Below are 13,970 nucleotides of genomic sequence, written 5' to 3'. Positions count from 1 at the left end.
CTCATCTGTAAAATGGGAATTATAACTGTGAGCCCCACGTGGGACAACCTGATCACCCTGTATCTCCCCAAGTGCTTAGAACTGTGCTCTGCACATAGTAAGTGCTTTACAAATACCAACATTAACATTAACATTTTCTCTATCTGTTGCCGAATTGTACATTCCAAGCACTTAGTACAGTGGTCTGCACATAGTAAGCGCTCAGTAATACTATTGAGTGAATGTCAAGCACTGTGCTAAGTGTTAGGATGGATACAAGATAATCAGAGTGGACGCAATGCCAGTCCCACACAGGGCTCATTGGCTAAGACGGAGAGAGAACAGAAATTTCTTCCCCACAGATGTTTTGAGGCACAGAGTTGTTAAATGCCTTGCCTAAGTTCACACAGCAGACAAGTAGGGGAGCCAAGCTTAGAATCTGGATCTTCAAACTCCCACTAGTCTTTCCACTAGGCACACGGCCTCATCTTAAAAATTTACATCTCTCCTGCTGCCAATTTCAGTCTTGCAATTTGCCCTGTCTTCAGTAAATTCAGAGATCCTCTGTACTTTTGCATGCCTGAAGACGGTTAAGGAGCACGTCCCCCCATTTCCTCTAGACCCATTTCCTCTAAACCCTGCCCTTGCAGGATCTACTTCCTTCCAGATGAATCATTATCATTGTCCCTACCTGGCCCTTCTCTTTGTCCTCTTTGTCCTGGCTCTGCTCCTTGTCAGTTGTGTGATTTTGGGCAAGTCACTTAACTTCTCTGTGCCTCAGTTACCTCATCTGTAAAATGGGGACTAAGACTGTGAGCCCCACGTGGGACAACCTGATAACCTCGTATCTACTCCAGCACTTAGAACAGTGCGTGGCACATAGTAAACACTTAACAAATACCATCATCATCCTCCTCCTCCATGTCCCATCTTGGTCATAGGCTGGCTGCCCAGAGGGCTACCCAATGCTGAGCAGAGAGAAAGGGTCTTGCCTGAACTGGACGTTGTTGTGACCGTTCGGTCCAGCCTAGCCAGTAAGCAGCATTGCCACCAATACTAAATGGGGTCTGGGTGAGGACAAGGCACTGGACTGAATCTCACTCCTTGCCCAGGTTCTATGTGGTTGGGTTGCTACGAGCTCAAATCTCTTGCTGTGGCATATTGACTGATTTAGAATATGGCCTAGTGGTCCGCTCCCTTGGATGGGGTTCCAGCTCAGCCGCCTGTCAACTATGTAACTTGGGGCAAGTCACTTCACTTCTCTGTGCCTGTTACCTCATCTGTAAAATGGGGAAGAAGACTGTGAGCCCCACGTGGGACAATCTGATCACCTTGTATCCTCTCCAGTGCTTAGAACAGTGCTTTGCACATAGTAAGCGCTTAACAAATGCCATTATTATTATTATTATCTTTTTAGTATTTACTGTGTGCCAAGCACTGTACTAAGCACTGGGATAGTTACAAAGAAATCAAATTGGACAAAGTCCCTCTCCCACATGGGGCTCACTGTCTTGCTCCCTATTTTACAGATGAGGTAACAGGCCCAGAGAAGGGAAGTGACTTGCCCAAGGTCACACAGCAGATTAGTAGCAAAGCCAGGATTAGAGCCCGGGTTTTTCTGACTCCCAAGCCGGTGCTTTCTCCACTAGGCCATCCTGCTTCCCCAAAATGCACGTTGCCTCTCCCTATCGGCTTCCTCACCACTTCCTATTGTGAACCGTACTTATTCTATAGCTCTCTTCCTTCCTCTCTAGCTAACCTTCCTACTCACTGTGCCTTGTTCTCATGCTTTGGCTTTTCATGTGCTCCTTTTTACACATTTCTGGCCTGACCTTTTTAATATTCTTTTTCTGTCAGCAGCCATCTCTTTCCAAAGCTTCAGAAGACATTGGATCGACTTCGAGATCTTGAAGCCGATCTCACCCCGTCCACACCATAACCTCATCCGATTTTCTCTTTGGCTTTGCTCATCTTGGCTCAGAGATGCTCTTTCAGAATAAACTTACTGAGGGTTTCCCTAATTCTTCTGAAATCACATTGGCTGATTCATCATCTGTCCCTGAAAGCTGGGATTCCTTCTGAAAAATGACAGCCAGGACTTGCTGCCGTTATGCTGAGTTGATTCCTGAGGGAAAGAAGTTGTCTTGACCTGATTCCTTTTCTTTATTTAACTTTGACCTACTTAGCATTCGCACTAGAGTTTCACAAGGCTGAGCTTGAAAAATTAATTCAAACAGCCTCACCTGCTGAATCCTCCCAATAAAATATTCTTTATCTTTGAGCCTGTCTCATCCATCCAGCCAGCAGACTAGCACATGAGCCAGGGAGGGAACATTCCTCTCAATCAATCAAACGATCAGTGGTATTTGTTGAGCACTTACTCTGTGCAGTACTAAGTGCTTGGAAGAGTGAAATATAGTAGAGTTTGTACACTAAAATCCCTCCTCGTGTCATGTTTCCTCATTTTGTCTTGTGGCAGGAAAAGGAAATGAAGGTATTTCAGCTAAACCTCATTTAAAAATAACCTCTTTGTACAGATGAGGAAACTAAGGCAACGATGAATTTGACTAATGGCTATTAAAAACATTGCATCTTGAAGGGGCTCTTTCCCATGTGAACCCCACCCCGAGCCCCCAGCCCTAATTTTCCTGGGAGAAGTGTCAACTACAGTGTATCTTGGAAACAATGAAGCAAGAGCAGCTGTCCCTCCTTCTCGAAATGCTTTCCCGTCTTTGGTAGAGGTGGGACTAAAACCCAGGTCCTATCAATTGGCGGAGCTGGGATTAGAACCTAGGCCTCATTATTGGCAGAGGTGGAACTGGAATCCAGGTCCCAACATTAGTTGAGGCAGAACTAGAACCCAGGCCCCATATTCCATGGGAGGTGGGACTAAAAGAGAAGCAGCGTGGCTTAATGTAAAGAGCACGAGCTTGGGAATCAGAGGTCGTGGGTTCTAATCGCTGCTCTGCCACTTGTCAGCTGTGCGACAAGTGTGTGAATGTCAGACCCCCCTGAATCAAGTGTCTGCTGTTCCTTTTCAAACTTTCTCCCCTGGCACTTCTCCATTTCTCCTCTTCTCCTGTTAGCCAGTGTTCATTTTGAAAAAGCAAGCTCTTCTTTCTACAAGTTTTTCAGCCTTCAACTGCCCAAACCCGAATGATGAATTTACAGCCAAATCTGTTGGGGGACCAAGGGGTCAGGTCTGGTCATTTGGCCTAGCTGAGCCCCATGGATGGCAACCCAAGGGACAGAGCCAAGGCAGGTGTGGCCCTGAGGCCCAAGGCCTGGGGACAATTACTCACTGTTCCAGGACAGGTGAATGGCTTATACATAGCCCTACACTCTGTCCCTCCCTCTATCTGCAATTAATATTGATATCTGTCTCCCCCACTAAACTGTAAGCCCCTCTAAGACAGGGATTGTCTACCAATTGTATTGCATTGTATTCTCTTAAGATTTAGGACAGTCCCTAGCCCACGATATGTGCTCAGTACATATCATTGATTGATTGACTATCTCCCTTATTACTGGCCTCATGCTCATTACTCAAGACTACTTGAGTCTTGGAGTCTTGGAGTCTTGGAGACTTGGAGTCTTGGAGTCTTGGAGTCTTGGAGAAGCAGCGTGGCTCAGTGGAAAGAGCATGGGCTTTGGAGTCAGGGCTCATGAGTTCAAATCCCAGCTCTGCCACTTGTCGGCTGTGTGACTGTGGGCAAGTCACTTAACTTCTCTGTGCCTCAGTTCCCTCATCTGTAAAATGGGGATCAAGACTGTGAGCCCCACGTGGGACAACCGGATTCCCCTATGTCTACTCCAGCGCTTAGAACAGTGCTCGGCACATAGTAAGCGCTTAACAAATACCAACATTATTATTATTATTACTTCCACTGGCGGGGCAACTATTGGGTGATGAATAATTTCCTTTCCTATGCAGTCGCCACTTTAGATTTTGTTTTTGGGACTCTGCCGCTGGCATTTCTATCAGTCAATCAATCAATCAATGATATTTATTGAGCACTTTTGTGCAGAACTCTGTACTAAGTATTCCCTGCTCACAGTGCGTTTACAGTCTAGAGGACATTTCTAGTCAGGCAAATGGTCTGTAGTCCTGAAGTGTTGACAGTCTGAACCAAAGTCACAGATAACAGAGAATACTTGGGAATCAAAGGAACCCTCCAAAATCTTTAAATTTTTAATGCTTACTTATTCTCAGAAAGCTTACTGAAATAATAACAAGAACAGTAAGCACTTATTCTGTGTTAAGCACTAGGAAGATACATGATCATCAAATTGGACCCATTTCCTGACCCCTCATGGGACTCATGGTCTGAGACAGAGAGCAGAAATCTTATCCACATTTTACAAATGAGCAAAATGAGTCATGAAGGTGTTAACTGACTTGCCCAAGATCATCTAGCAGGCCAAGGGTGGAAACGGGATTAGAACCTGGACCTTCTGACTCCCAGATCTGGGCTCTTTTCATTCAATCACACTATATCTCTTAAATCTTAAATTCTGAGTATATCATATGCCAAATATATCTGTACTCTCTTATTTTTATCCCATGATTTATGTAAGGATATATAAATTATTCATTATTATTCAGAATGATTCCTTGAATTTGTTTATTATTTTTTTATTTTCCCAAAGCATTTTCAGTTCAGACACTGCTTGTAATCTTTGCATTATCCTTGACTCATGTCTCTCAATCAACCCACATATTCAATCTGTCACCAAATCCTGTCAGTTCTACCTTCACAAAACCACTAAAATTCACCTTCTTTCTCCTTCCAAATTGTTACTCTGCTGATCCAGGCACTTATTTACCTCACTTGGACTACTGAATCAGCCTCCCCTCTGACCTCCCTGCATCCTGTCTTTCCCCACTCCAGCTTTACTTCACTCTATTGTCTGGTTCATTTTTCTAAAAATAGCTGCTCTGTCCTTGTCTCCCCACTCCCAAGACCTCAGGTGGCCCACCTCCACATCAAACAGAAACTCCGTACCATTGGCTTTAAAGCTCTCACTCAGTTCACTCCTTCCTATCTTACCTCCCTGAATCCCTACTACCACCCAACCCGCAATATTTGCTCCTCTAATACCAACCTATTCATTTTACCTTGCTCAATCTTGTCTAACTCACCACAGGCCCCCTCGCCCATGTCCTGCTTCTGGTCTGGAACTCTCTCCCCTTTTATATCTAACAGACCACCACTCTCCCCAGCTTCAAAGCCTTATTAAAATCACTTCTCCAAGAGGCCTTCCCTGACTAAGCTCTCTTCTCCCTTACTTCTTCTCCCTACTGTGTCACCTACGTATAAACCTGGATCTGTACATTTAAGCACTTGGCATTGACCCCCAAATTCAGCCCCACAGTATTTATGTACATATTCTTAATTTATCTGTATGCCTGTCCCCCTCATCTGGACTGTAAGCTCCCGTGGGCAGGAGACTTGTCTATCCACTCAGTTGTCCCAAGCACCAAGTACAGTGCTCGTCGCACAGTAATTACCATTGATTGGTTGATTTTAATCTTCCCCAAATACATGTGACATAAGGAGACGTGTGCTTTAGTATTCCCATTTTATAGATGAGGGAATGGAGACAAAGAAAGGCCGAGTGTCTTGACCCACGGTCACTCAACAGCGAAGCGGGATCTAAGATCCAGGTCTTCTGACTACCAGCCCTTTGTCTTTCCACAGGACTGCCTGGCCTTCCCCTGAGGACCTTTAGTGTAATAGTAGTAACAGCATTATTAAATCCTGTGCAGAGCAATGTACTAAGTGCTGAGAAAGAATATACGGGTGGGGATACAGGGTGTGTACACCTCTGTGGTGTACCACTGTCTTGCCCCACTCCCACTCCCTTCTGCGTCACCCTAACTCACTCCCTTTATTCACCACCCCCAAACCCAGCCCTGCAGGACTTATGTACATATATTTAATTTATTTATTTTACATTAATATCTGTCCCCCCTCTAGACTCTAAGCTTACTGTGGGCAGGGAATATGATTGTTGTGTTGTTCTCTCCCAGGAGCTCAGTACAGTGCCCTGAACACAGTAAGTGCTCAATAAATTCAAATGACTGATTGGGCATTAGGCATGGTCCCTATCCCTTTTGGGGGAAGGCTCTCAATCTAAAAGGTTAAGTGACTTATTGCTGGCAAGCTTTTTGTATGTATTTACATTAGGCGTGATGAAGTCATTTTCCTGGCATTAGGAAGTTAATTGGGAGATCTAGGAACACCTTTGTAGCTTCAAGAGTCTCTGCTCTCTCTGCTCTGGGTGGTTGCTGCTCCTTGCCCTTGTTCCCCTTCCCAACAAGCCTCCACTTTTCAATCAGTCGATGGATTTATTGAGTGCTCACTCTGTGCCGAGCACTGTACTAAGCATTTGGGAGCATACAGCCTCCTTCTCTCCTCCTCCCTGTCCCCTTCGGAGACCTTCATTCTCTAGTTTCAATGTCATTACTTGAGACACTGTAAAATAAGCAAACCCACACAGATATAACCAAGGGCAGGTCTCTGGATGCTTGGTTATCTCTCTCCCCATCCCTGTCTTTGGCTTCCTCTCTCTCTGTACCTGTATAACTCAGTCTCTCTCCCCTTCTACCTTGTACGTGAAGAAATTCATTTTCATTTAGACCAAATTAATATGTCAAAAATGGTTTTAAACTGGTGGGTCTGTGAATGCCTGTGTTCCCTGCATTTTTTTCTGGGTGGCAGAAACTGAGTGGGGTCAGTGGAGACTTTGACCTTTGCTCTATTTTTGCCCCAATCTGCCCAGTGCCAACCCAGCCTCATGTGGCAAATCCATGTGTGAGGGGCTGCTCTTCTGAGGCACAGGGAGTGGTTTTATAGGCATATGTACACTCCTGGGGACTGGCATGTATACACACACACATATACGGCCATGTACGGGCACAGGGTGATCTTCAAACCAAAGGACTACCACACAGACATTTTGTACAGTTTACGGCTAGTACATGCAGTGAGATCTCCAATCACTACATGTTAGCTCCGCTTTGTGTAAAGAGATCATATTTAAATCCCTCTAGTGGCTGTTCCATTGAAGCTCACACTCCCTTAATCTTGTATTTGATGTTAAACTAAACAGCCCCGTAGGGAGGTATTATGAATAAGCCAGCTGATATGGAATGCTCATTTTGACAAAGTTGAAGAGTTGTTGAGGGATAACACTTAAACAGGGCAGTTACTTCTGGGGTTAGGTAAGAAGAAGGTCTAAAATATCCATTAAATAAAATGAATTTACACCCTTAAAATGGAATTTATATTTTTTATTATATTACTGTCACCCAACGTTTACCTTTTCTATCAGCCAGTCCAGGGCATTTTTGAGTGTCTACCTAGTACAGAGCACTGTACTAGGTGCCCAATGTCTGCAAAGCCCTGTCCTGGGTTCTTGTGTGCAGAAGCATTGTACTGGGGACCAGCTGCTGCATGCAGAGTGATATGCTGGGGGTCCACTGTCTTGCCAAGCACTGTACTGGGTTCCGATTGTGTGCAGAGTACTTCACTGGGCACTCTTGTGGGCAGAGCACTGTCTGGGCACCCACTGTCTGCAGAGCACTCTACTGGGCACCCGCTGTACTAAGAATCAGTAGCTTTGTAAACCCTGATGCAGTGCAATTGATTAGATAGGGCCATTATACCGATATCAATTTCCCTGCCATCGGAAGAATGGATTCATTCATTCATTCCATCGAATTTATTGAGTGCTTACTGTGTGCAGAGCACTGTGTTAAGTGCTTGGAAAGTACAATTCAGCAACAAATAGAGACAATTCCAGCCCAACATCAGGCTCACAGTCTAGAAGAGGGGAAACAGACATCAAAACAAGTAATAGTCATCAATAGCATCAATATAAATAGAATTATAGATATGTTCACATCATTAATAAAATGCATAAAATAATAAGTATGTACATATATACACAAGTGCTGTGGGGCGGGGGGGGGGCGGGGGGTAGAGTGGATGTCAGTTAACTTACCTTGAACCAAAACCCAAGTGAAATTGCCTTTTCCACTTGGATTGTGGCCCCAGAACCCTCCTTACTTTGTCCGGAAAACAGGAAATAAAAAACCTGCATCAGCAAAAAAACAAAGCTTTATGGGAAGCAAAACTCCAACCCTAATTCCCCAAGACACACATTCTAGCTTTGAGACATGGGTGTCTTCCTCCAAACCAGCACCCTTCAATTGCTAGCAAAAATGGGCAGTTTTTATTTTGTATTCTATGAGGAGCAACGTGGCCGAGTGGAAAGAGTATGGGCCTGGGAGTCAGAGAACCTGAATTTTAGTCCTAACTCTGTCAATTGGCTGCTGTGTGACCTTGCGCAAGTCACTAAAATTCTCTGTGTCTCAGTTTCCTCAGTTGGAAAATGGGTATTAAATTCACATTTTTTAAGCTCCATTTTTAAAGATGAGGTAAGGTCATAATGTAAGATGTTATAAGGTCACACTGCTGTGCTTTTGGAAGGGAGTGAGTCCGGCCTCTTTTCATTTCTCATCTTGCTCTGATCCCCAGAGGCTTTTCATTCCTTCGCCTCCACTTCCTTAGGTTATTCACCATGTGTTATAGCTTCCATAGGTGATCTAACTTTACAGGATGCTTCTCTTTACTGAGTTTCTCAACTTCTTGTTTGGGGTTTCCCTTTAAAATATCCTTCCTGCTTTTGTTCTGCAGCTGTATGGGATATTTCTGTCGTGGCCATCTCCTAGACCTCACTGGTGGCTTGTGTTAGCCGATCGAGCCCAGGGAGTGGGACTCCAGCAGGAAGTGGGGGACCTGCCACGAGGGTTGGAGGAAAGGGGGGAACAATGAACTAGAATGGAAATCACTTGGTTACTCAAGGAGTGGAGTTATTCTTCGGTTCAAAGATGACACTGCAGAAGTATTAGCAGGAAAAGCATTTACTGAGCACCCATTGTGGGCAGAGCACTGTACTGATCACTGGTTAGAAACACCCCTTGGTGAGACATTAGGCACAACCTCTGGTCACCAAGGGACTCCACAATCTAAAAATAAGTGTGTGTGTTGGGGAGGGGCGAGGTTGGTGATGGACACATGGGAAAAAATGAAATAATGAACGTACAAAACCGGAAAAGATGGCAACCAGCTACATGTGCCTTTGAGAGAAGCACTTGTATGGGGGCATCTTCTTCGAGGTCAAAGGACATCAGTGTGTGCATTTATGCGCATGTGTATGTATTCATTTATATTTATATATGTATGTATGTACTTAAGCACCCACATGTGCCTGAATGATCCAAGTAGCTTTGCAGAGACAACTACTAAAACTCCTGCCCCTAACAGAAACTAGAGACATCAGGCATTACCTCAGCTTTCCTGACCCTTTCCTGACCCGCACACTCTCCCTGCCTAATGAGGACCTCTTGTCTTTCCTCACATTCTTCCCCAGTTGAGTCTCTGCAAAGGTTAATAGTAATCCCTATGTCTGGTCACTTTGAGGGCTAGGTAGCCACCTTCCTTCACCAGGCCCGGCCAACAAGCCGGTGGGACCCCCGCAAATTCAGGAACTCTGGGTGACAACCTGAGGCTGAAAGCCCTGCTCCTGAGCCCCCTGGAATCTGTCCAAGGGGGGAAATCCACCACAGTTCTCACAGCAGAAGCCCCTGTCTGTGGGTGGCATTGGGCAGTACTCTCCCCTGGTCGTGTCCATTCCTGCCTTCCTGGAGGAAGTGACCCTCCCCTGAGCAAGAGGGAGCCTCAATCATACAGAGCATAGAGACATGGGCCAGTGCTGACCACTGAGGCCAGACAATTCCCTCTGACTCTGGGACTCTGGGTGATGGTGGTGTGCACACGTGTGTGTGCATGTGTACATGTGTTGGGGTGTGTGTGGTGTTGGGGGATGGATAGATAGAAAGAAGGGTGGACATTGCAGCGTTAGAGATGGTCAGAGAAAACTTCTTCGAGGACAGAGCCTCCAAGCACAGACACCTCTTGGCCTCTGGTTTCTCACTGAGCCCAGCTCAGGCCTGTGATGGGCTTGATACCACTGCAAGGCAGGACCCTGCCCTCCCTTCCCCAGGAGAAGCGTCCAGAGGTCCAGGCAGCTCTTCTTGCTGAAGGCGGGGCTGGCGACAGTGAGACGGTGCCCCAGGAGGGAGGGCCATGTCGACCACGTCTCGCCTGCTGTGCCAAAAGAGATATAGTCGGCACTGTCCCAGACCTCAGCGTGGCACAAACTCGCTGCTTCACGGGGCTGGTGATATCCCCCACCAGCAGGTCCCACGCTGGAGTTGGATCTTCTTAAGGGAGGGAGGGTGTGGAAGGATGGTTTTGGATGGGGGTGCTTTCTGCCCTCCCTCCGGCCCAGCCCCATCCCTCCAACCTCCTCTTCCCCTAGGCTGGGTGCCAGCATTCCACACCTTCACACCACACCAGTGCCCGAGATGTTGCTGGGGCCAAGCGAGTTCTCCCAGCTTGTTGGCATCTGTGAACTGCTGGCACCAAGAGCAGAATGCGTAGGAGCCAGCAGTGCTGCCAGGGAAATGCAGCCTCATACCCAGAGCCCCACTGGAAAATGAAGAGAGCGAGCAATTGTTTGTCAACTTCTTCCCCCAGAACATTAGTTGCCTGCCAGAGTGTCTGGGTGCTGGGAGAGGCAGGATGTAGCCTCACAGTGAGCAGCCCTGCCCCCTTTTGAGGGAAAGTCTGTCATTGCTGGACTGGCCAGTCTGCTCCTGAGAGCCCCTGTCCCACCTCTGCATATTCCTCCTCCCGATTTTTCAGGTGACCATGCCTGAATGTCCGGAAATGGAAAGTTAGATAGCAGGTGAATTGCTGAGCCCACCGCCTTGCTGGACCAGGCCCCCCCCCACCCCCGCACCCCGACTCCCAACCCTTCCCACCCCACCACCCCCCAACCACACACACACACACACATCCCCAGGGCCCAGCTGGGGTCAGGGTCGCTCCTGCCCCGGAAGGGTGTTTGCTTGGCCGCCAACACATCGGAAATGAACACAGCTGGCTGTCAGCCAATGAGAAATGGTTGTTCGTTTAATCATTTGACAGGATGTAAGGGTGATCACAACGGTGGTGGGGAGGGGAGCCGGGCAGTAGGGCCCAGATTCCCATTCTGTTCCTGGTGGGCACAGCCCAGGAATGGGCTTTGCTGAGCTGGGAGCTGAGCTGGGAGGCTGGGGAACCCTGCTGCCTCCACACCACGAGGAGGAGGGGAAGGACGAGAAGGGAGCAGGAGAAGGAAGAGCATCCTTAAGTCTCTATATACATATTTATCTCTATTCATATATTATATCCAGGGGGTGGCCCAGCCATTGTACCGTTTCCCACAGAGACTTCAGGCTGCCCAGGGACCTTTGAGGCCTGCAGCTGGCATCCAGAAGAGGGAGTGGAGGGCAGCCCGGGGAGCGGGTCAGTGCCCAGGAGACTCAGAGGATCTGCAGCAGCCGCAGGGTCTGGCAGAGGGAGGTGGGCTCGGCCGCCGCCAGGTACTGGCAGCACAGCCAGTCCTCCAGCTCGACGCCGCGCTGCCCGTCCACCACCCTCTCCGCCAACTTCATCATCATCAGCGCCCGCTTCACGTCCACCCAGTTCTGCAGGATGTCCTGCAGGGTCTCTTCACGGTGGGGCGGCGGGCCCAGCAGGTCTCGGCGGGGGCCCCACAGCAGGCACTGCAGCGCCCGCTTGGCCTCACCGATGCCGACGCGCTTGGTGGGGTCGGCTTCGAGCAGCAGGCCGGCCAGCCGCTGCAGGCCCCGCGAGTAGTGGGAGAGCCGAGGCAAGCCGGGCAGGTCCTCTGGCCGGTAGTCCTGCCCCGGGAGCCGGGGCCTCACCTCGAAGGGGTTGGGCTGGTGGAGGAACTCGTAGATGAGGATCCCGGCCTGGAACTCATCGAACCTGCGGTACTGCGAGGCCGACACGATCTCGGGGGCCAGCCGGGCCTGGCTCTTCCTGTGCTGCCAGTTGTCCGTGCCGCCCGGCGTCTGCTTGGCCTTGAGGAAGTTGCTGATGATGAGCCGGGGGAGAGGCCCCTCGTCGGGGGTGGAGGAGGTGGTGGCATTGGCACAGGAGGGGGAGACGGGGGAGGGGGGGGAGGCGGGGGTGGCGGCGGCAGGGGCGGAGGCGGCAGCCTCGTCAGCAGAGGGGGAACTGGGGACGGTGGAGGCGGAGGGGGAGAGCGAGGCCTCGCAGGCTGGGGAGTGTGAGGAGCAGTCAGTCAGCAGCAGGTTCTCCAGGCACAGGTCCCGATGGACGACCCCGTGTGCCTTCAGGTGCTCGAGCCCGTTGCACAGCTGCAGGAGCAGGAAACACACGCGTCGCTCGTATGCCTCGGGCCGGGCGCTGTGGGCCGAGCTCGAGGAGCGGACGAAGTTGGCCGCGGTCTGGTGGGGGACCTCTCGGGTGATGACCACCACACAGTTGTGCTCCTGGGTGGGGGCCCGGGAGGCGGAGGGGGACTGTGGGGCTACCAGCATGCTGGCGGGCACGGAGGCGACGAAGTGGCCGCAGTCCTGCTGGACGTTGAAGTGTGCAGGGCCGGGCGGGCCGCAGTAGGAGGCTGTCCCTTTGGACTCTGGCGACTTGCAGATCTGGGAGACGGAGATAGAAGCAAGATTAGCGCACGGCCTTCACTCCGGAACTGTCGGGCCAGGGGCTCGGGGACTGCTGGAGCCTGGAAAGTCGGGTGGCTGGCCTGACTGCTCTGTTAGCCCTACTCCCACCCCCTAGGTCTGCCAGACCTCTGCTCTCCCCATTGTTGGAGTCTCCTAAAACTTACCTCCTCCTCCCTCTCCTCCAGGGAGCCTCTGACTCGAGTACCTCAGCCCAGCTGCAGCAACCCAAAACCACCACCTCGGCCCAGATAAACGTGTACCTCTTTGCTGGCGTGCTGTTATTTAGTCACAAACTGGATCCTGCTCCCTCGGTTTGTGAACAACTGCATATCTGTCCCCACCACTGGATTAGAAGCTCCTCCCAGCCAGGGAGCACCCTCGGCTGCTGCTACTGCCGCTACCGCTAGCCTTGCCCAAGTACTTGCACTGAGCAGGCAGGTGCTCAATTATTGGACTGGCTGCTCACAGAAGGCAGAGGCAGCTGGACTTGAACTGATCACCTTCAACCGATCACCCAGCCCCATGGATCCAGTAGACCTGCTCGGGGGTCTGTTAAGCACTTAGTCTGGACCAAGCACTATACCAAGCCCTGGGTAGTACCAAAATAATCAGGTCAGGTCCAATCCCTCTCCCACATAGGGCTCACAGTCTAGGAGGCAGGGAGAATAACTACTGAATCCCCATGTTACTAATGAAGTAACTGAGGCAGAGTGAAGTTAAGTAGCTTGCTCCAGGTCACAGGGCAGGCAAGTGGCAGATCTGGGGTGGGGACCAGGTCCTCTGACTCCCACTAGACCATGCTATCTCCCAAGGGATACCGAGGGGGGGTGGTTACGTGAAATGGTTGAAGTCATCCCCTCTGGATATGGATGTCAATGACCGGAATGACCTTAACGCGGGTGTCTGGGGAGTGTGGGGGATGGGTCCTGCAGTGTGGGGGATGGGTCCTGCCCCCACCAAAGCCTGTCCAACTGCAGAGCACAGAATGTGGGGGCCACATGAGGCTGTCAAGTGGGGAAGCAGCACAGCCATGTGGATAAATCACGGGCCTGGGAGCCAAAGAGTCTCGGTTCTAATCCCAGCTTTGTCATTTACCTGCTGTGTGACCTTAGACAAGAATTCTCTGTGCTCAGTTTTCTCAGATGCAAAATGGGGATTCAATACCTCTTCTCCCTCCTACTTTGACTATGAGGCCCCTGTGGGACAGGGACTGAATCTGGCCTGATTTACTTGCATTTACCCCAACGTTTAGAAGAGACCTTGTCACATAGTAAGTGCTTAACAAATACCATTTTAAAAAAATGGCCACATGCTAATAACCAGAGGCCTCAAACAAGGTCTTGTCACTTGACTTCCCACCTGCTCC

The 13,970-nt window shown here is 49.6% G+C and overlaps 1 protein-coding gene across 2 annotated transcripts in view; it reads right to left on the bottom strand.

Moving 5' to 3' along the window:
- Positions 1-10,999: 10,999 nt before the first annotated feature.
- The window catches only part of PRAG1 (PEAK1 related, kinase-activating pseudokinase 1), a 33,332-nt gene continuing 30,361 nt past the window's right edge, over positions 11,000-13,970 (bottom strand). For both annotated transcript variants that reach the window (XM_029073934.1, XM_029073933.1), the window contains exon 6: positions 11,000-12,580. In XM_029073934.1, the coding sequence (XP_028929767.1) occupies positions 11,420-12,580 (1,161 nt within the window). In that variant the 3' untranslated portion in view covers positions 11,000-11,419. The remainder of the gene's footprint in view (positions 12,581-13,970) is intronic.

The sequence above is a fragment of the Ornithorhynchus anatinus genome, chromosome 10, assembly GCF_004115215.2.
Source record: "Ornithorhynchus anatinus isolate Pmale09 chromosome 10, mOrnAna1.pri.v4, whole genome shotgun sequence".
NCBI lineage: Eukaryota > Metazoa > Chordata > Mammalia > Monotremata > Ornithorhynchidae > Ornithorhynchus > Ornithorhynchus anatinus.
The sequence above is the reverse complement of the archived record's forward strand: the minus strand, read 5'-3'. Positions and strand labels throughout refer to the sequence as shown.